Raw genomic sequence first — 19,161 nt, forward strand, 5'->3', positions numbered from 1 at the left:
ACAACAACAAAAAAACAGGACATATCTGATATGGTCAGAAAGCTTTAATTCTTGTTAATCTGCACTGCACTGTCCAATTTACAGTAGCTATTACAGTGAAAGAATATGCTATTGTTTGAGGAGAGTGCACAATTATGAACTTGAAAATGTGTTAATAAACCAATTAGGCACATTTGGGCAGTCTTGATACATTTTCAACAGTAATGCATTGGATCAGTCTAAAACTTTGCACATACTCTACTGCCATCTAGTGGCCAAAATCTAAAATGCGCCTGGGCTGGAATAGTACATTATGGCCTATCTCTTGCATTTCAAAGCTGATGGTACAAAACTGTTTCCTTTCAAATGGTATCAAGAAAATGCATATCCTTGCTTCAGGTCATTGAGCTAGATTTGGTTATGTCATTTTGACAAATTGAAAAAATGGTCGGATCCTTAATAAGAGGTTGTAATTAAACCACAGATTATCAGTTATATTGACAAGATACTCAAGTGACCGCTCTAACAATGAAAATAAATGTCTTAAAAAATAGAAGGCTCCTGAGTCGCGCAGTGGTCTAAGGCATTGCATCTCAGTGCCAGAGGCATCACTACAGACACGCTGGTTTGAATCCAGGCTGTATCACAACTGGCCGTGATTGGGAGTCCCATAGGGCGGCGCACAATAGGCCCAGCGTCATCCGGGTTTAGCCGGTGTAGGCCGTCATTGTAAATAAGAATTTGTTCTTAACTGACTTGCCTAGTTATATACAAATAAAAGGCATTCAGGAGGCAGCAAAATCAGGTGGACCATTCTAGCCAATGAGAGGACAGATAAGCATGTGAACAGGCACAACCAATATGTTTTTTCTAAAAGTTCCTGGGATGTCACATGTCCAACTTATATCAGTACACTCGTAACAACTAAGGACCTAAGCATTACGAAAATTAGACCAAATAAGCCGTTCAATTCTTTTGTTAACGAAATTCGACACTCATTGACCGCTATACAAAAACTCACCTGCTGGAGAACACCGATTTTGGGCCCACTTATCCCTCTCGCTTTGTCTCTTCCTCTCCATACTGAATACACCCCAGAATTGGTCTGCCTGTGTAAGTCCAGCCTTTTAATAGTAAATATGTAGTCATTCTCCAGCCATTACTGTATTCTTATAGATGGCATAGTCCATAAGAGTATAATCCAAATGTCTTACCAGTAAAACAAACAGAAAGGAAACACCAACACGCAGAAGAGGGATCGGGGTCACTAAACGACCAGTGTTGTGTTCCTTGATTTTTATTACAAAATAATGATTTCCCACAATTAACAGTACATATTTAGCCAAAACAAAGAACGGAAACAGCCAGCGGTTGACAATGGATGACTAACAGTGTTTACTCCAGAACAGACCACAGCGGAGAAAACAGGAGTTAACTACAGCAGGGGTGGCCAATCTGACCCAGGCTTTGTTCCAGTCAAGCAGTCTGATTTAACAAGCTCATTAATCATCATCTTCTTTAAAGACTGACTAGATGAAATGGGTGTGTTGCTAGAAAAAAATACCTGCACCCACAGACCTTGTGTGGATAAGATTGGCCACCCTGAACTGCAACATTCTAGTCATATGCATGCTGCCTTTCAAGTCGCTGTTACAATCAATTTGAGTGATCACGGAACTCCCAGTGCCGTCTGTCGCTGATATGTCCCCACCAGTCCTCACCCACACATCCCTTAACTCTACATCATGCTCACAAGGATGCAATGTTCTGAATGTTGCAGATAAAATGTATTGTAGAGATATGAATCCCTATGTTACTACATGACAGAACTAAATGTCTGTTTCACATTAAATAAAAATGTCCCTCCAGTCCTCTTTGTATTGTCATTAGGAGATTGAAATCAGATTGATTGGCCAAAACCACCTTTCCCTGAGTTTGACACAGGCCATGGACAGCTGAAGTCTAAAGCACAGAAAGAGAAGGCATAGAACAGGACAAAACTCTCATCTCATAACATAAGCTGCTATTTATCAGTGTGATTTAACTCCTAAGCCCAAACCTCTACCCACAGACAGTTGTTTAAGAAGGTGTCCTAATCAGTGCAAACACGGATGGATCAAAAATATTGGAGGTGGGAACTGTTGGAATAGTCAGATTTTTCACAGACCCACACCATCCACTAACAGTCACCCCCTATCATCCACTAACAGTCACCCCCTATCATCCACTAACAGTCACCCCCTATCATCCACTAACAGTCACCCCCTATCATCCACTAACAGTCACCCCCTATCATCCACTAACAGTCACCCCCTATCATCCACTAACAGTCACCCCCTATCATCCACTAACAGTCACCCCCTATCATCCACTAACAGTCACCCCCTATCATCCACTAACAGTCACCCCCTATCATCCACTAACAGTCACCCCATATCATCCCCGCCCAGCACCCCTTCCCGTATCCTCACCACTCTCACAACAGAGAAAATACAAATAACTGGAAAATGAATGATTGAATGAGTATTGGTTTGCAGTCCGTCTATCATTACTGTTTCCAAAGGAGAACAGCATTGTCTATTAACATGGTTCCATATTTTGTTGCTGCTACAGCCACATATTCCATCCACTGGTCTCACAACTCTGTATGTGTATCATCTGAGAGAGAGAGGGGAGAAAGGAGAGGGATTAGTCAACTGTATATGTTTGCCAATCAGTGTTGTATGTATATATATATATATATGTATGCATGTATGTATACTACTACCGTTCAAGTTTGGGGTCACTTAGAAATGTCCTTGTTTTTGAAATTAAAGCACATTTTTTGTCCATTAAAATAACATCAAATTGATCAGAAATACGGTGTAGACATTGTTAATGTTGTAAATGACCATTGTAGCTGGAAATGGCAGATTTTTTATGGAATATCTACAGAGGCCCATTATCAGCAACCATCACTCCTGTGTTCCAATGGCAAGTTGTGTTAGCTAATCCAAGTTTATAATTTTAAAAGGCTAAATGATCATTAGAAAACCCTTTTGCAATTATGTTAGCACAGCTGAAAACTGTTGTTCTGATTAAAGAAGCAATTAAACTGGCTTTCTTTAGACTAGATGAGTATCTGGAGCGTCAGCATTTGTGGGTTCGATTACAGGCTCAAAATGGCCAGAAACAAATGTGAAGGGAGTAGTACACAGCGTTGTACGAGATCTTCAGTTTCTTGGCAATTTCCCACATGGAATAGCCTTAACTTCTCAGAACAAGAATAGACTGATGCATTTCAGAAGAAAGTTATTTGTTTCTGTCCATTTTGTACCTGTAATCAAACTCACAAATGCTGATGCTCCAGATAATCAACTAGTCTAAAGGAGGCCAGTTTTATTGCTTCTTTAATCAGAACAACAGTTTTCAGCTGTGCTAACATAATTGCAAAAGGGTTATGCATGTATGAATATACACTGCTCAAAAAAATAAAGGGAACACTAAAATAACACATCCTAGAGCTGAATGAATGAAATATTCTTATTAAATACTTTTTTCTTTACATAGTTGAATGTGCTGACAACAAAATCACACAAAAATGATCAATGGAAATCAAATTTATCAACCTATGGAGGTCTGGATTTGGAGTCACACTCAAAATTAAAGTGGAAAACCACACTACAGGCTGATCCAACTTTGATGTAATGTCCTTAAAACAAGTCAAAATGAGGCTCAGTAGTGTGTGTGGCCTCCACGTGCCTGTATGACCTCCCTACAATGCCTGGGCATGCTCCTGATGAGGTGGCGGATGGTCTCCTGAGGGATCTCCTCCCAGACCTGGACTAAAGCATCTGCCAACTCCTGGACAGTCTGTGGTGCAACGTGGCGTTGGTGGATGGAGCGAGACATGATGTCCCAGATGTGCTCAATTGGATTCAGGTCTGGGGAACGGGCGGGCCAGTAGTCCATAGCATCAATGCCTTCCTCTTGCAGGAACTGCTGACACACTCCAGCCACATGAGGTCTAGCATTGTCTTGCATTAGGAGGAACCCAGGGCCAACCGCACCAGCATATGGTCTCACAAGGGGTCTGAGGATCTCATCTCGGTACCTAATGGCAGTCGGGCTACCTCTGGCGAGCACATGGAGGGCTGTGCGGCCCCCCAAAGAAATGCCACCCCACACCATGACTGACACACCGCCAAACCGGTCATGCTGGAGGATGTTGCAGGCAGCAGAACGTTCTCCACGGCGTCTCCAGACTGTCACATGTGCTCATGGTGAACCTGCTTTCATCTGTGAAGAGCACAGGGCGCCAGTGGCGAATTTGCCAATCTTGGTGTTCTCTGGCAAATGCCAAACGTCCTGCACGGTGTTGGGCTGTAAGCACAACCCCCACCTGTGGACGTCGGGCCCTCATACCACCCTCATGGAGTCTGTTTCTGACCGTTTGAGCAGACACATGCACATTTGTGGCCTGCTGGAGGTCATTTTGCAGGGCTCTGGCAGTGCTCCTCCTTGCACAAAGGCGGAGGTTGCAGTCCTGCTTCTGGGTTGCTGCCCTCCTACGGCCTCCTCCGCGTCTCCTGATGTACTGGCCTGTCTCCTGGTAGCGCCTCCATGCTCTGGACACTACGCTGACAGACACAGCAAACCTTCTTGCCACAGCTCGCATTGATGTGCCATCCTGGATGAGCTGCACTACCTGAGCCACTTGTGTGGGTTGTAGACTCCGTCTCATGCTACCACTAGAGTGAGAGCACCGCCAGCATTCAAAAGTGACCAAAACATCAGCCAGGAAGCATAGGAACTGAGAAGTGGTCTGTGGTCACCACCTGCAGAACCACTCCTTTATTGGGGGTGTCTTGCTAATTGCCTATAATTTCCACCTTTTGTCCATTCCATTTGCACAACAGCATGTGAAATTTATTGTCAATCAGTGTTGCTTCCTAAGTGGACAGTTTGATTTCACAGAAGTGTGATTGACTTGGAGTTACATTGTGTTGTTTAAGTGTTCCCTTTATTTTTTGAGCAGTGTATATAATCTCAGCAAAAAAAGAAACTTCCTCTCACTGTCAACTGCGTTTATTTTCAGCAAACTTAACATGTGTAAATATTTGTATGAACATAATATTTAACAACTGAGACAAACTGAACAAGTTCCACAGACATGTGAAACAGAAATGGAATAATGTGTCCCTGAACAAGGGGGGGGGGGGTCAAAATCAAAAGTAACAGTCAGTATCTGGTGTGGCCACCAGCTGCATTAAGTACTGCAGTGCATTGCCACCTCACGGACTGCACCAGATTTGCCAGTTCTTGCTGTGAGATGTTACCCCACTCTTCCACCAAGGCACCTGCAAGTTTCCAGACATTTCTGGGGGGGAATGGCCCTAGCCCTCATCCTCCAATCCAACAGGTCCCAGATGTGCTCAATGGGATTGAGATCCGAGCTCTTCGCTGGCCATGGCAGAACACTGACATTCCTGTCTTGTAGGAAATCACGCACAGAATGAGCAATATGGCTGGTGGCATTGTCATGCTGGAGGGTCAAGTCAGGATGAACCTACAGGAAGGGTATCACATGAGGGAGGAGGATGTCTTCCCTGTAATGCACAGCGTTGAGATTACCTGCAATGACAACAAGCTCAGTTCGATGATGCTGTGACACACCGCCCCAGACCATGATGGACCCTCTACCTCCGAATTGATCCCGCTCCAGAGTACAGGCCTCGGTGTAATGCTCATTCCTTTGACGATAAACGTGAATCCGACCATCACCCCTGGTGAGACAAAACCGCGACTCGTCAGTGAAGAGCACTTTTTGCCAGTCCTGTCTTGTCCAGCGACGGTGGGTTTGTGCCCATAGGCGACGTTGTTGCCGGTGATGTCTGGTGAGGACCTGCTTTACAACAGACCTACAAGCCCTCAGTCCAGCCTCTCTCAGCCTATTGCGGACAGTCTGAGCACTGATGGAGGGATTGTGTGTTCCTGGTGTAACTCGGGAAGTTGTTGTTGCCATCCTGTACCTGTCCCGCAGGTGTGATGTTTGGATGTACCGATCCTGTGCAGGTGTTGTTACGCGTGGTCTGCCACTGAGAGGATGATCAGCTGTCTTTCCTGTCTCCCTGTAGCGCTGTCTTAGGCGTCTCACAGTACAGACATTGCAATTTATTGCCCTGGCCACATCTGCAGTCCCCATGCCTCCTTGCAGCATGCCTAAGGTACGTTCACGCAGATGAGCAGGGACCCTGGGCATCTTTTTTTTTGTGTTTTTCAGTGTTGGTAGAAAGGTCCCTTTAGTGTCTTAAGTTTTCATAACTGTGACCTTAATTGCCTACCGTCTGTAAGCTGTTAGTGTCTTAATGACCGTTTCACAGGTGCATGTTCATTAATTGTTTATGGTTCATTGAACAAGCATGGGAAACAGTGTTTAAACCCTTTACAATGAAGATCTGTGAGGTTATTTTGATTTTTACGAATTATCTTTGAAAGACAGGGTCCTGAAAAAGGGACGTTTCTTTTTTTGCTGGGTTTATATGTACCTGGCTTGTCCTTCTGTGTGGTATGGTTCTCTGCTCCTCTCTCCTGGACTCTGTTCTGCAGGCGTTTGATCTCCTGGTCGTAGTCGCTCCACTCTGCTACGATACGAACAGCTGCCTGCAACTTGGGCTCCTTGGTCTGGGGGTTGTTACACTGGAGGAAGGGTTAAACATTTTAGCTTCACTGTCCAAATAAACACAGAGTGGAGTGTAAAAACACAGACATGACTAGAATCTGCACACACACTTCGTACCAGATCTATAGTCTTGGCCTTTTTCTTAGAGTTGTCGTCACACCAAGTCTCACACCAGAGCCACTCCTGAGGTAGAGACTTGATAGGCACCTGGTGGATCATATTATTAGGCAGATCCTGGAGAGAGAGAGAGAGTATAGGAAAATATTAGAAATATAAATACACAGAGTTGAAGCTAATTTAACTTCACAAAGGTTGTTTGGTAATATCAAATGTTAGGAAAATCTGAATGTTATACACCCATATTCACTTTTAATACACACACACACACACCCCCACACACACCTGGTCGAGGTTGGACAGGCTGTTGGGGTCTTGACTCAGGCCTTGGTATTGTCCTCTCAGTCTGTCTCCTGCTGCTATCTTACGGAACCTCTTCAGATCTACCACATACAGAGCACTGGAGAGACAGAGAGTTACACACACACACAAACGCATATCCCTCTACCACCCCCCCCCCACACACACACACACACACTCAGTTACCTGATGTGATATTTGCGTCCAGCGAGGTGACTCGCCCAGTAGCCGGACTTCCAGAAGCGGAAGCCGTCCATCTCTCTCCGGCTCTCACAGAACGGTGTGTATCCATACGGCGCTCCTTCAAGGTCAAAGTCACGGAGCTCCTTCAGGTCGGTACGCACTATCTGTAGGAGGAGAGAGGAAAGAGTACTTCTCAGCTTTACGCAAATCAGCGACATGGACATTCAGAGTGTGTGTGTGTGTGTGTGTACCTGATCTGCATCCACGAATAAGAACTTGTCGACGGACAGAGGGAACAGGACATCCAGGAAGAGGATCTTGTAACCCCAGATAATCCTCTGTTTCTCAGTCTGCTGGTGTAACCACCGCGGCCACTTATACTGGACTAGTTCATACTGGAAACCATACTGCTCTGCCATGTACGGGATAAACTCCTGTGGGAATAACATTTATTCTGGAGTAAACTCAATGAAAACTCGATATTGGAAACCCTATTCATACCGCTACATTCAAAGTAAACTCCTAGAGGAGAGAATATTTATATTTTATACTTAACTACCTTAAATGCCGGGGACAGGTAGTTTTTGAGGAACCAGAACTTGACTGGTGTTTTGGTGTTCTTTAGAACAGACAACATCATGATCCTAAGAGAGAGAACAAATTGTGGGATTACAACAGACAAACATTTGGAAAAACCCCACACGCACCCCACACGTACCTGAGGAAACGTTCGTAGAGGTGTCCAGAGGCCACAGAGAAGATGTTGATGACATCATCCTTCTCCTGTTTACTCTCCTCCGTCTTCACACCTCCTGTAAACCCTCTGGAGAGAGAAAGACAGGGAGAGAATAAACACCATCAAATTCAGCAGAGATCAAATAGGTATGAAACAGTAGACAGTGATGTAAAGGGTGGAGCTGGATGCTTAGAGACACCTGGTGAGTGACTCCCAGAAGCCTGAGTCGTTCTCCTGGGTTCCATCACTCAACAGCTCCTCACTGAACTTCTCTGGCCTCTTCTGGACCTGATCAACAACAACACACGATCAATACATTACTTAGCAATGGACTTATTGATCCATTTGAATTCAACCTAAGCTTTATTGGGACCTGACAGCAACCAACAATATGAAAGCTGTACTCTACAGCTGGGATCAGAGCAGTACCTTGACTTTGATGATCCGGCTCTTGAAGTTGTTCAGCACCACGACGAGGTCATCAGCGTCTGCAGGAGAGTCTGTTCCATCGTGACTGGAAGAGAGGATGTGAGGTCAGAGAGAGGAACAAGAGGGTGTGCATTGTGCAGGCTTTTGTTCCAGCCCAGCACTAACACGCCTGGTTCCACTAGTCATGTGCTAAACTGAAGACGGCGTGATATGTCGAGATGTGATCTTCAGTACCTGTAGATCTTGTAGATTTCGTCAGACCGTCCTTTCCTCAGCTTCAGGATCCAGGCTCCTGGGTTAGCCTTCAACTGGAAATAACCCTGAGGACGACGACAACACAACGCCTTCGTTCAACCACAACAACGGAGAATAGAAAGGTGTCTGCCTATCAACAGAGTTTACGGTTAGAGGTCGGTTGGCAATGACGACAGAGTCAGACATTAGGGTTAGAAGTCAGAGGTGACTCACTAGGTTGGCCATGACGATGGTGTCGACGATGACAGGGTCGGAGGGGGTTCCCAGGGTGAACTGGAGTCCTCTGGGGGGCTGACCTGTACTCACGTCAAAACAGTGACCCTCCAGCAGCAGATGTTCCAACTCGTATTCTGCTGCTACTATACTGTCCACCTAGACAGGGAGAATAGAGAACCATTATTAGACAAATACCAGAATATTCAGTCCACAGTCACTACACTCTCCAGCTGAAGAGGTAAAGGACAACATTAGCCAAGGCAACCGTGTTTTAAATAGAACACAATCCTAAAAGAAACAGCACAGAAAACACACCTCTTCCAGGTAGATATTGTCCAGGTCATATCTAGTGCGTACAGACTCCACCATCCAGCTCTCAGGGGTGTTGAGGTTGAGTGTGAAGAGGGGAGTTTGAGGCATGTCCAGGAACTTAGCCAGGGGACCAGGGGAGAAACTACCGTCAGTCTGGAACAACACCTCAGGCTCCAACACATACCGGTAGAAACTGGGAGAAGATAGGAGGGTTTAAAGAAACACACAGGAAAAACCCTCAGATACTACCAGGGACTTCTCAGGGTAAGGAAACTAAGACAACAGAAACAAGGTCTCTCGTAAAACAGGATTACCTGCACGGAGTGAAACAGTGTAGCTGGGGTCTGCTCACCTTTTAAGAGGCAGGTCTGAGAGTTTGGACTGGCAGTTCATAAACACACGCAGGTTCACATTGACCAGCTTCTTCAACACCTGGTGGGGAGAGAGAGAAGCATGGAGAGACAGATGGCCGTGAGACAGAGTATTTGGAGTGAGACAGAACTCCTAAGTGACAGTTATTTGAAGCGGTACGAACCAATAGAAGCGGGGCTAGTTTCTGGGCGTCCCTGGTTACGGGGTCTACCACGGCAACCATGTCAAAGTAGACGTCTCCCTCTGTGGGCCGGATCTTTACAGCACTGTGGACCAATCATAGACCAGACAGAGGTAAAACAGAAAGTATATAGGCAATGAATAAAAACATGAATTAAACATTTGATTAGTTTCAGTACCTGTATCGGTCATCAGCAAATGCATGTTCTATCCTGGCCTCTCCTTTGGGCTGAGAGGAGAGCAGAGAGTCAATCTTCATCACCAGGTCACTGGCCCTGTCCTCCTCCACCCCAAACTGCTGGACCTTGCTTTTGATTCGCTCTCCCGAGGTCTTCAAAATGATACTCTCCAATAGGAGGAAGTCATCTTGGTTAAAGACCTCCCCATCCTCTAGCGGACCAATGAGCTGTCGGCAGAGAGAGACAAACACCATTGTGACACTTTGATCACAGTAGGAAGCGTGCTAGTGTGTGTGTGTGTGTGTGTTGCCCACTCACCCGTCCGTTGCTGATGACTGCTCTCTGTCCTTTCCCCAGCTTGAGAACGTCTCGACAGTAGACAGCGTGAGACAGCAGGAAGTCAAACTTAGGACCTTCAAACGCACTCTTAAACAAGGCAACGTCCATACCCTGGAGAGATGATGAAAGAAAAACATTATTGTTTTTAGAGAATAGGACAGTATAGTAAAGGGTGAGACAGAACGGTGTATAACGTGTGTGTATGCGAGTGTGTGTACACTCTTTACCCCGACGGTGAACTGTATGACGTCGGCCCCAGTCTCCAGTGTCTTAGCGGTCTCTTCTTTAACCAGCTTGGTGATGTAGTTTTTAGCGTTGTTAGCTGTCTGGGTCTGCATGGCAGCCCATATCGCCCTGGCAACATGACTGTTCTCCTTGGATGGGCTGTTGCTAGGGTTGTTGATCAGGCCTAATCGCACGTTGTTACTGGTTTTCTGTTGAAGGCAGATTTAGGAGAATCCTTCAGATGGTAGGTTTTTTTGTGTGTGGAGTTTTTTGGTCGTGTTATAGTGACATCGTATCAGTGTGACATCATCATACCATGTGTCTGATGGCATCGTATAATAGCTGGCGTCCGGAAGGTTGGTCAAAATCTCCCACAACCCAGAACGTGACTGGACGGATGTAGCCATCATCTAGAGGAGGGAGAGGGAGTTGAAGAGGAGAGGAGATGGGGAGAGTAAAGGGTCACAGACCTCCTTAATCCTGAAATGTACACGGTTTGATGTTGCAGTGCCATCTCAATACTTAAGTCTTTGAGAAAGACTCTCTCAAGCAGAAACAAACACAAACACATCCAAGCATGTCATCTCACAGAGATGCAAGATGGTGTGATAATGTTGATGAGGAGTAAGATATGGTGGATTCACAGAACTATGGATCGTAATACTGTCTGTTGAGAGAGAAAGAGAGGAAGTGCAGAAAAGGAAATAAGGGTTACCATGGTGGTCCTTGGGGGCCATCCCTGACAGAACAAAAACAAACATACAGAGGAGAAAGAAGAGAATAGATAGACAAGAGATTTAGGGCTGAAAAGTAGGAGCACATAATGTTTAGCTCAATAAGATGAAGGTCTGTATGTGTAGCTGTGTGTATATGTATATATATATATATATATATATATATATATATATATATATATATATCTTACCCTTCTTGGTCATGTAGTTCATGCTGTTAGCCACAGCAGTGCTCTTCTCTCTGGTGTCCAGGAACAGAAAGCGAGCGTACTCGTCTATGAAATGGTTATCTGTCAGGAAAGAGAGAGGTGGTTAAGATGGTTCCGCCTGTGTGTGTATGTGTGTGTGTGTGTGTGTGTAACTCACTAGTATTAGAGAGGTCCAGGTACGTCCTGGCAGTCGACAGGATTCGGGGGTTGATACGAGGGACAACGTTGGGTTGGGTCATGATGAAATCCACCACATCTTGATCAGTGGCCAGCTCACCCTAGGAAGACACAACAAGAGAAGGTCAGTGTGTGTGTGTGTGTGTGTGTGTGTGTGTGTGTGTGTGTGTGTGTAACTCACCATGTAGACAGCCCGTTGGTAGAAGCTGGTAGTCTCCAGTATTTTGTGCATGGTGACAGTTTCTAGCTCCTCTGGGTCTAGCTGTTCTCGCTGGTACGGCATTCCGTTGTACATCACCACTGGCAACGGACCTACACCTGTCTGCAAGTAGTAACCACGCCCTTCCTGGAGGTGGAGGTAGATAGGGAGACGGTACATGAAAATCATACCGTTCTGTCAAGAAACATAACGGTACATAAAAGCAGAACCATACCTTCCGGTTGTCGTCATAAGTGGAGTCAGGTCCAAGAATGCTGCCAACCTCCACGTATGGAAACTTCTTCTCCAACACCTTGACTACATCACCTACACTTAGCTTACCACCGCTAGGCACACGGTTAAACATCTAGAGAGGGAGAGAGGAGATTAAAATATAGCATTTCCATCTGATTGGTCAGGCTGATGTTCCAGATTACTGGGATTGGTCAAAAGACTCATCAATTATTCTCATTGGTCAGACCGACTCACCGAGATGATGGTGTCGAAGGCGGCGGGAGCGTCCAGTTCTTCTGTGATGTAGTTAAAAGCTCGGAGCAGAGCCACACCTGCATCCTCCATACCATCTATCTCATCAACATCAGACACCACAAACACCAGCCCAATCCTACAACACACACAGCAGGGTTATTAGGGGTGGGAATTACCAGGGACCTCAGAATACTTAGGTGCCGATTGCGATTCTACATGTATGTATTGCGATTCTCACGATTCTACATGTATTGCGATTCTACATGTATTGCAATTCTCACGATTCTACATGTATTGCAATTCTCACGATTCTACATGTATTGCAATTCTCACGATTCTACATGTATTGCAATTCTCACGATTCTACATGTATTGCAATTCTCACGATTCTACATGTATTGCAATTCTCACGATTCTACATGTATTGCGATTCTCACGATTCTATATGTATTGCGATTCTCACGATTCTACATGTATTGCGATTCTCACGATTCTACATGTATTGCGATTCTCACGATTCTACATGAATTGCGATTCGATACTGTGATTTTATTGCGATTCGATGTTCCAGACATATTGCTCACCGTATGTCTGCTGCAGGGAGACGAGAGAGAGCCATGCGAAAACAAAATAAGTCATGGAAATAAAAGTTCTGAAAACAAATTGGCTCCCAATTTAGAAAGATTGAGAACGAGTTATGAAGGAAAAATACGGGAGTTATAATATTGCGATATTGTCAAAAAGATGCAATACATCGTCAAAAATAATACCCCGATATTGAACTATATCGATCCTCCCCCCCGCCCCTCACTAAGGGTTATACACAGTTACTCACATCCACATAGACTATACAGCAGAGTTAGAACCAACATGGCATTCGGGGGTGGCAGGTAGCCTAGTGGTTAGAGTGTTGGGCCAGTAACCGAAAGGTTGCTAGATCGAATCCCCGAGCTGACAAGGTAAAAATCTGTCATTCTGCCCCTGAACAAGGCAGTTTACCCACTGTTCCTAGGCCGTCATTGTAAATAAGAATTTGTTCTTAAAACTGACTTGCCTAGTTAAATAAAAACATTTTGTTTTGCTTGAAACCCCCCCCCCCACCTGAGTGGGATGTTATTGCTGTAGAACATCTCAGCAACATTCAACAGCTCAGCAGAACTCTCATGGGTCGGGTCCAGAATCACCACCTAAAACACAAGACATCATTGGTTTTTGCTGTCAGTTACAAAAATGTACGCGATACGTTTCGTGTAGCTGCACGACACCGCAGACTCATCACACGAGTTCATGCCAATACGTTTGGTGTCACTGTCTGACACACGTATCATGTACTCACGAGGTTGTGAAAGTTTTTCCGGATCTGTCGTATGACTCCGGGGAAGGTTGGTCTGAGGAGCTCCTGGACGTTGTAGGGCCATGAGCCGTACCTGCTGTCTGTCTCCATGTTATTAATCCACTGAGGAGAGGGAGATTAGATTATCATCATAGTTATCAATGCAAAACAAGAGTTGGGTTATATATGTTTTTTTAACAGCTTGATTGTACACCGAACAAAAATATAAAAACGCAACATGCAACAATTTCAATGATTTTACTGAGTTCCCATTCACAGAAGGAAATCAGTCAATTGAAATAAATTCATTAGGCTCTAATCTATGGGATTTCACATGACAGGGCAGGAGACTAGCCATGGGAGGGCATAGGCCCGCCCACTGGGGAGCCTGGCCCAGCCAATCAGAATGAGTTTTTCCCCACAAAAAGGCTTTTTTACAGACAGAAATACTTCAGTTTCACCAGCTGTCTGGGTGGCTGGTCTCAGACGATCCCGCAGGTGAAGAAGCCGGATGTAGAGATCATGGGCTGGCATGGTTATACGTGGTTTGCGGTTGTGAGGCAGGTTGGCCGTACTGCCAAATTCTCTAAAACGACGTTGGAGGCGGCGTATGGTAGAGAAACTAACATTCAATTTTCTGGCAACAGTTCTGGTGGAATGTTCTGCAGTCAACATACCAATTGCATGCTCCCTCAACTTGAGACATCTGTGGCATTGTGTTGTGTGACAAAACTGCACATTGTGGCCTATTGTCTCCAGCACAAGGTGCACCTGTGTAATGATCATGCTGTTTAATCAGCTTCTTGACATGCCACACCTGTTAAGGTGGATGGATTATCTTGGCAAAGGAAAAATGCTCACTAACAGGGATGTAAACAGATTTGTGCACAACATTTGAGAGAAATAAACTTTTTGTGGGTATGGAACATTTCTGGGATCTTTTATTTCAGCTCATGAAACATGGCACCAACACTTTACATGTTGCTTTACATGTTGCGTTTATATTTTTGTTCAGTATATATACGGATGACATAGTTGGATGGTTAGGGTTAAATAAAGGGGTAGGTGTGTCTTACGTTGATAGCAGGATTGCGGATGTCCACAGCGTAGTCCGAGTCAGAAGGCTGTACGTTGAGTTTGAGGATGTCGTGGATGAAGGGAGTCTCGATAAGGAGAGAACGCAGACCTTCCATCACCCTGGCCTCACTACGGAGAACCTCAAACACACTGGAAACACACACACAGTCAGTCTCTGACCTGGTACTGTTTGTGTAATTTAGTTTTTCTACTAGCCTGAAGACGTCCTCTGTGTGTGTGTGTACCTGAAGATGTGTGTGTGTGTGTACCTGAAGATGTGTGTGTGTGTGTGTGTGTGTGTGTGTGTGTGTGTGTGTGTATATGTCTGTGTGAAGATGTGTGTGTACCTGAAGATGTCCTGTGTGTCCAGGTCTATGTGTAGTCCGTTGATGAAGAGAGCAGAGTCTCCAGGCTGCAATCCCAGAGTTCCCTTAAAGAACTGGAGAGAAAAAGAGGGGTACAGTCATTACATGTTAATGGGTAGTAGAGTGAGACAGGGAAGGAGCGCTATGGACGACTGAGCTCTTACCTTCTGGTTCTCTTCCATCTCTTTACGTATATCAGAGCTGACCACTGTTTTAGTGATGGACCTGAGAAGGGGAGAGAAACCACCAGAATCACACACTACACAGATATAAAAAAACATGTGTGTGTGTGTGTGTGTGTGTGTGTGTGTGTGTGTGTGTGTGTGTGTGTGTGTGTGTGTGTGTGTGTGTGTGTGTGTGTGTGTGTACCTAGCCTTGGTAGGGAAGTTCTGACTGAGGTCTCTCATGACGTTCAGGGCATCTGAAGATGGAGCAGCCAGGATCCGAGCTGCAGTCTGGAAACTCAGATCTGACACATGAAGAGAAAAAAAAAATATATATAGTGGGGGACAAAAGGAGATGATTACTGTAGCTACAGTTGTCTTGATGCAGGAGAAGAGGCAAAGAAAAAATAAAGTCCCGCCCACCTTGCATCTGCCAGACTTTAAGGGGAGCCATCTCATTGGTGCTCTCCACCAGGTGTTTCCTTAGCTCCTTCAGCTGCTCCTTCAACTCAGGGTACAGAGTCCTGGAGAGAGGGAGAGGAGAGGTACGGAGAGGTAAGTGAGAGGGAAGAAGAGAGGGAAAGAAGTTTCTCCACCCATAACGCTCCAAAGCAGAGTGGGTTTGTGGAATAGCATTTCATTTTGGTAGGTTGGTTACTTCAGTTTTCCAAAGAGGAATCCCTGGACCTCATCCACTGGGTCATTCTCCCCCATCAGTGTAGCATTCACTTCCGCTCCCTGGACCTGCGTATCGTCCTTAGCCTTGTATTCCTGGTTCTTGATGGCCAGCTCCACTCCATAACCAGACAAATACACTCTACGACTGCTGGGAGACTGGCAACGAGAGAAAGAGGAAAAGATTAACATGAAATGCTGTCGGAATTATGTTTCCCATCATGTGTATTCCTGTGTTTTTCTTACAGCCAGGTAGTGACGAAGCACATAGGTGGCCAGTCCCTTGTTGGCTTTGGAGAGCATCAGCTGATGGAACATTGTGAATTCCGAACTTCCAATCTCGGCATACAGGATAACAACCGGAATGTCAGGATTTGATCCCGGGAACCTGTGATCGCTTTTGAATAGGTAGGGCTTGGGCCTGGGATAAAGAAGGATGAGATAAGGACTATTTAATTAATTATTATCACTTCAACTGGTCTTTATCAATCAAAGTGGATATTCACAGTTTGTGTGTGGGTGTCTCCCAGTGTGTTTGTACCGTTCTGCTGCCGTCTCCATCAGTGCAACCAGTTTCTCCGTGTCACATGACTTCTCTCCGTGGACATTGAAGAAGGCTGAGCAGCCAGAGGGAGGGGGCTCGTTGGACGATATCTACAGGAGAGAGAGGCGAGAAAGAGTGATTACACACACATAGAGAGGGAGATGGTAGTCATCTAGTAGTATTGTAGTAATATTACTTGTTGGAAGGAGTGTACAGTAGCAGAGTAGGCCCTGAGAGAGAGGGCGAACTTGAGCATGTTGAGTTGGACTGTACTGAGCAGAGTACTGGCTCTCTTCACGATCAGGTCGTAGTACGCCTGGTCTGTATCTGTAACAGAACAACACTTTAAAAATATCTTTCAGAGACCAAGTGCTACATAAATCAACATTATAAGTGAAATAAAACATTAAGGCTACCATCATGTTCCCCTTTGATATTCTGATTTGCTTCGACGAAATCCCAGAACATCTCCTGACTCTCTTCTGCCAGGAACTCACTGAGAAAAGAAGAGAAAGAGGGGGTGAAGAGAAAGAAAGGATGTGTTTGTCTTGTGTATGTGTTGAGCATAATGTTACCTGGCCTCCAGCAGCAGAGGGGTAGAGGCCCACTTGGTGGTGAGACTGGTGGTGACACCCTTGGAGTCAGCTTCTCCAGATACCACTGGTAGCAGGGTCAGGGACAGGAGCAGGGCACATTGCTGCCACATCCTGGGGCCTGGAGAGGAGAGGGAGAGTTTAGTTTGGAGAGAGGAGGAAAGGAGAGAAGGATGAGGGAGAGTAGTAGGAGGAAAGAGAACAGGGTCAATGGAGATCTGTATTGTATCAGTGCTGAGACAAAGACTGGTAACCATGCTGTTGCCTTCCCTGTTTTATGTGTTTGAGATAGCATAGCTGTATATTTTCTATTATAAACTGGGTGGTTCAAACCCTGAATACTGATTGGCTGATAGTCGTGGTATATTTAAGCAATAAGGCCCGAGCTGGTGTGGTATATGGCCATATATCACAAACCCCCGAGGTGCCTTATTGCTATTATAAACGGGTTACCAACGTAATTAGAGCTGTAAAGATAAATGTTATGTCATACCCGTGGTATACGGTCTGATATACCACGGCTGTCAGCCAATCAGCATTCAGGACTCGAACCACCCAGTTTATAATTTGTTTTTGAATGCTGATTGGCTGACAGTCGTGGTATATTTAAGCAATAAGCATGAGGGGGTGTGGTATATGCCAATATACCACAGCTAAGGGCTGTTCTTATGCACAACACAGTCCTTAGCCATGGTATGTTATTGGCCATATATCACAAATCCTGAGGTGCCTTATTGGTATTATAAACTGGTTACCAACGTAATTAGAGCAGTAAAGATAAATGTTGTCATACCCATGGTATACGGTCTGATATACCATGGCTGTCAGCATTCAGGGTTCGAATCACGCAGTTTATAATGGTCATATAACACACAGCCTCGGGCATTATATCTTAATTCTAATCGGCCCAAAATTAGCTGTGCAATTAGTACACCTGTCGTGATTGTAAACACTGCGCCACTAATTCTAACCAATTAGAGCGCTCAGCGTGGCTGTTAGAGGGAGAAATATCCAATGAGCAACTTGACAGGACTTCCGGATTGTTTCAATAAAATCCGATATGGTCAGCTAGCTGGCAACTTAAAACCGAAGGGTTAGCTATACTTTAGCTATTTAAATTACGTGTCAGAAGTTGACACCCTACGTGTTGGTTTTGCTCTGTGTGATGTTTAAGTTAACTTGCTATCGCTTGCTAGCTATTCGTTAGAATAACTACAGACTTCATTGGTTAGCTTGCTAGCACACAGGATAACCTAACTAGTTAGTTAGCGTCAGAATTACGTGCAAACTTACAAACAATTTGTGGTGCCACCTCTGACAATAGTAGCTAGCGGGGACACCTTACAGAATGTTTTGCTAACATTAAATGAATGTAAATGTACATACCGAAACCGGCTTGGTAACTTCCCGCATCTGCCATGATCAAAGGGGAGTGGGTGGGGTCCTGGCAAGTTCATTGTAGGTAGACTGCTGTTTTTGCCTGTTCAAAATCTATGTTTACGTTTCATTTTATTGGATATTTGATTACCCCTTGTTGTATGTAATGGAATTATGTTTTATCGCTTAAATTAATTAAAGCAGTATAAAAAATATTTGCTATATTACCTGCTGCTTCAAGTTGGTAATTTAGGTGCCATGTTGGCTCAAAGGGGCCAAGATTTCGTTAGTTTCATCAGCTTATAGAGGTTTTTAATGCATTTTGTGGCACTGCAATACTGTTCAATGTATCAACAGAGATGTTAGAAATAGTTCCTTCTCCGCATCTAATGTACCAAAACCAAGCCAACTCAACACTCCACGTATTCAGATAACTTCCAATGAATTGCTAGACTTCCTACTTGTATTTCAACATCAGAATCATTGATTTGTAATTGAATGGCCTTAGGGTAGGCGTCATTGTACATAAGAGTTTGTTCTTAACTGACTTGCCTAGTTAAATAAAACTAAAGCAATATTATTCCCATGTCCCTATACACCATCTTCTCTCTGGACCACAATTAACTGAATCAGGTGGGTTACTGCAGGGCTGGAATGAAACCCTGCACACCCAGTAGCTTTCCAGAACCAAAGTTGTTGGAAAACCCTACCTATAGAGGACGTTTCCACCACGAGGGGGAGT

The 19,161-nt window shown here is 44.8% G+C and overlaps 1 protein-coding gene across 2 annotated transcripts; it reads right to left on the reverse strand.

Annotated features, from left to right (window-relative positions):
• Positions 1-1,260: 1,260 nt before the first annotated feature.
• LOC129859719 (UDP-glucose:glycoprotein glucosyltransferase 1-like) lies at positions 1,261-18,528 on the reverse strand. Of its 2 annotated transcripts, XM_055929819.1 has the most exons (39): positions 18,429-18,528; positions 17,025-17,163; positions 16,866-16,945; positions 16,646-16,776; positions 16,447-16,559; positions 16,152-16,326; positions 15,889-16,064; positions 15,654-15,754; positions 15,436-15,535; positions 15,231-15,291; positions 15,049-15,140; positions 14,701-14,851; positions 13,628-13,747; positions 13,393-13,478; positions 12,292-12,427; positions 12,038-12,169; positions 11,785-11,949; positions 11,584-11,704; positions 11,409-11,507; positions 11,199-11,222; positions 10,799-10,893; positions 10,486-10,692; positions 10,238-10,369; positions 9,920-10,146; positions 9,724-9,826; positions 9,541-9,620; positions 9,192-9,381; positions 8,874-9,032; positions 8,640-8,725; positions 8,406-8,490; positions 8,176-8,264; positions 7,959-8,063; positions 7,800-7,884; positions 7,492-7,674; positions 7,244-7,404; positions 7,043-7,157; positions 6,758-6,874; positions 6,507-6,657; positions 1,261-2,637 (listed from the first exon to the last, which is right to left on the reverse strand). In XM_055929819.1, the coding sequence occupies exons 1-39, from the start codon at positions 18,460-18,462 to the stop codon at positions 2,615-2,617; spliced, it is 4,629 nt and encodes a 1,542-aa protein (XP_055785794.1). In that variant the 5' UTR covers positions 18,463-18,528; the 3' UTR covers positions 1,261-2,614. The 2 variants fall into 2 exon arrangements, with proteins under 2 accessions (XP_055785794.1, XP_055785795.1); XM_055929820.1 differs by lacking the exon at positions 11,199-11,222.
• Positions 18,529-19,161: the final 633 nt, after the last annotated feature.

The sequence above is a fragment of the Salvelinus fontinalis genome, chromosome 7, assembly GCF_029448725.1.
Source record: "Salvelinus fontinalis isolate EN_2023a chromosome 7, ASM2944872v1, whole genome shotgun sequence".
Taxonomy (NCBI): domain Eukaryota; kingdom Metazoa; phylum Chordata; class Actinopteri; order Salmoniformes; family Salmonidae; genus Salvelinus; species Salvelinus fontinalis.

Bases quoted from the DNA above. Each gene is read 5' to 3' on its own strand.
- LOC129859719 (XM_055929819.1), bottom strand. From the start codon at position 18,462: ATGGCAGATGCGGGAAGTTACCAAGCCGGTTTCG. The intron at 14,852-15,048 runs GTACACACACAT...GTGTGTTTCCAG, and splicing joins GACACACAGGACATCTTCAG to TGTGTTTGAGGTTCTCCGTA. The intron at 10,894-11,198 runs GTAACCCTTATT...TCCCTCCTCTAG, and splicing joins GGCCCCCAAGGACCACCATG to ATGATGGCTACATCCGTCCA.